The sequence below is a fragment of the Limulus polyphemus genome, unplaced genomic scaffold (assembly GCF_000517525.1).
Source record: "Limulus polyphemus unplaced genomic scaffold, Limulus_polyphemus-2.1.2 Scaffold2983, whole genome shotgun sequence".
NCBI classification, from domain to species: domain Eukaryota; kingdom Metazoa; phylum Arthropoda; class Merostomata; order Xiphosura; family Limulidae; genus Limulus; species Limulus polyphemus.
Genome location: NW_013668593.1, coordinates 135,699 through 138,745, shown reverse-complemented (window position 1 = coordinate 138,745; position 3,047 = coordinate 135,699). Strand labels below are relative to the sequence as shown.

Sequence of the window (3,047 nt, the reverse complement as noted above, 5' to 3'; positions counted from 1 at the left end):
CTTATTTTCAATAAGCAATCCTGAAAAATATTTGGGGGTGCTTAACTTTTTTCCAGGTGTATATTTTTGTGTATATATATTTATATTTAATATATATTAAAGTTTCATGAACATTTAAGTTTAATGTGTGTTTTTTTTTCTTCCATTAAATTGTCTTTACTGTTCTAGATGCAAAAGTTGAAGATTATCTATTTGAAAAACTTGAGAGGAAGCGGGACAGACACACTAATTTTGAGGCATTGGGACAAGACATGATTGATGCTGGTTTAGATTTTGGTCCAGGAACTGCATATGGTAAAAACATGTAATATCTTCATGTCTTGGCATTCTCTGGTGGTGTATGATTTTCTTTTAATCTTAGAATTATACATTTTTATAAACTTTTTATGCACCAACATGTTTGTAGGTCCATGACTTTATTACTAACAGAGTTTCTAATAAAATAGGAGCCACAAAAAAATTTAAAGACAAAAACTGTCAAGATTGCTATTACTCACACTAATTAGTGCTATGGTTTCCCATGTATTTTACATAAAAGTGAATGGTTTCACCTAATGTTTGGTCAGTTCCTTACACTGTATTCAATATGATGCTGTGTGGACCACATCACTTGTGAATGACATGTAAACTGGTTGGTAATGTTAGGGTTAATAAGCATTAAAATGTAGCTTTGAGAAATAATAAATGTTTATAATATAATGAGTAAATTTATTTTTATATTCTATATTTTTCTATTTAAAAAAATATGAAAGGTATGATTTATTTCACATTATTTTCTAAAGAATTTATATATCAATATATAGGTGGAAATAAACTATGGGAAAAATATCATAAAATATTTATGAAATTAACTTTCTGTTATATAATGATATGTATAGTAGCTTCTTTTTACAAGTTCTGAAAAATAGATAAATCTTTGTTGTGATTTATAATTCCTTCATTGCTTTTGTAGAATAGAAGCACTGCATGTTCTTATGCTTCCATATACCATACACATAGCTCTTTATAGATGTTCTAACCTTCTAGATCTAACTTAAGTATATTTTCTCCAAATTATTGTGTATTGGCTTTCTATTGATGTACCAACCTTTGAATTATGTCACAGCCATAACTTTGTCAGTGTACAAACCTTTTGAATAAAACATAGGGATATTTAGTCCTTTACTGCTGTGTTTAAATTTAATTAACAACATTCTCGGTAAACAGAAGCATCTCTTTAATTTTATTTGAAATATGCAGCAGTTATGGTTATCTACATGAGTATTATTCTTTTCCATAGAACACATGGCATATTTATATTATTCTATGAAGAGTAATTGTGACTACTACTGTATGTGTGCCAAACCTCGGAATAACACAGTTATGTTATTTTTTCCTTCTATGAACTATGTCCAGGTATACATGTTATTTTAGAATTTTTGAACAAATTGTAATCTTTAATTAAGTAAATCAATAGCACTGGTATATCATATATGTATATATAGCTACAAGTACTACAGTATTTGTTTGTTTTATATGCTGTGCTTAAATATGAAAACCACAATTGTAGGGTTTTTTTTTTTATTGGTGATGAAGAGTGTGCTCATTTATGTAATGGCTGAACTGTTATAAAAAAAAATGCTTATTCTTGAACACACAAATTTGAATTGTTTAGTAGTATGGTCTAAAATTATGTAGATCTGAATGCTTTCAGTAATATATATATGTAAAATCGTTTGTCACTTTGGCTATGAAGCAGTAGAAGATTCAATTCTGAAAGCTGTTTTTTGCCTATACATAGTGTAGTAATAGTGTTTTATTGACATGTCAATAAACTTCTTTAGGTAGCACTTTAATAAAAGTAGGACAAGCCCAACAAAAACTAGGAAAAGCAGAGAAGGAGTTTGTTCGATCAGCCGGCACCAGTTTTATTCAACCTTTACGAAAGTTTTTAGAAGGTGATATGAAAACACTCCAAGTAAGTGACATTTATTACTATATTTGAGAACATGAATTTACTGATACAGACTTAAACTTACCCAGAAAGGAAAACTGGAGTATAAATAAAATCATTTTAGAGCTTTCTTATACATGTGAAAGATAGATAAAAGTTCTGTTAACAAAAGTGTTCCATTACTAGAAAGATTAAACAGTTGAATTCAGTGGATTTAAACAGTGTTTCCTTTTGAATTCCAAGTCACTTATTTACTTTTAATTTTATTTTGTAACCATACGTTTGGTTTATTTTTTATTGTGAATGAGTTGTAAATCATTATGTGTTTTTATTTCTAATACAATATCTTACCTCTTCTCATAAAATAGCTTTTCTCGATTAGTACTGTCTTCTATCAGCACAAATTTTCAATGCTTGCCACTAGCGACACAACTGCCGTCTCCACATTTGCACTCGTTAATCACTTCTTGATTGGCAGTAGTACTGTACAGATGTGCTTGTTTTTGCTCGCAAATTTGTCGATGTTTTCCTTTATACTACAGTCTTAGTTTTTCTTTACTATGTTTTTGTTATTTCTTTAGTTACATGGACCTTTTTCTTAGTGTATTGTGGCTCCCACTCTGTGGCAAGTGTTGCTTGACCAAGTACACTTTTTTTTGAAAATCCACACTGTCCATCCTTTAACCAATTATGTTGTAGTTCTCCCTACCGCAGACCTGATGTATAATTCCAGATGCTGCCAGGTGTTGGTTGTGTGTTTCCATTCACTTGTCATCGATGCTGAAATAATTACGTTGCAGGATTAGGTTAAGCACACTGTTGAGATGAGATGTTCCGTAGGACTGCTAGTAGTTCTGTCTAGTGGTCTTTTGCTTCATAAATATGTTTAACCCAAACTGTATAGTCATGGACACACATGAGTAAAACAGACAGGGATTGCTGCCCATCTCTGATGTTCCGTAACATTGAGAGTCTTCCTACTGTGGACCTAGTGTGCAATTCCAGATGCCGCTCGGAGTGTTAGTTGATTGACTTCGTCCACATGGTAGCTCTGCTTTTCAAAATAGGCTATTGCGATCACCCATTGCACTGTCTCTGGTGATGTGGTTCTCCG

The 3,047-nt window shown here is 31.5% G+C and overlaps 1 protein-coding gene across 5 annotated transcripts in view; it reads left to right on the top strand.

The window, feature by feature from the left end:
* LOC106468375 (endophilin-B1-like) overlaps positions 1-3,047 on the top strand; it is a 34,406-nt gene that overhangs the window by 15,895 nt on the left and 15,464 nt on the right. For all 5 annotated transcript variants that reach the window (XM_013928796.2, XM_013928794.2, XM_013928793.2 and 2 more), the window contains exons 3-4: positions 169-294; positions 1,824-1,957. In XM_013928796.2, the coding sequence (XP_013784250.1) occupies positions 169-294; positions 1,824-1,957 (260 nt within the window). The remainder of the gene's footprint in view (positions 1-168; positions 295-1,823; positions 1,958-3,047) is intronic.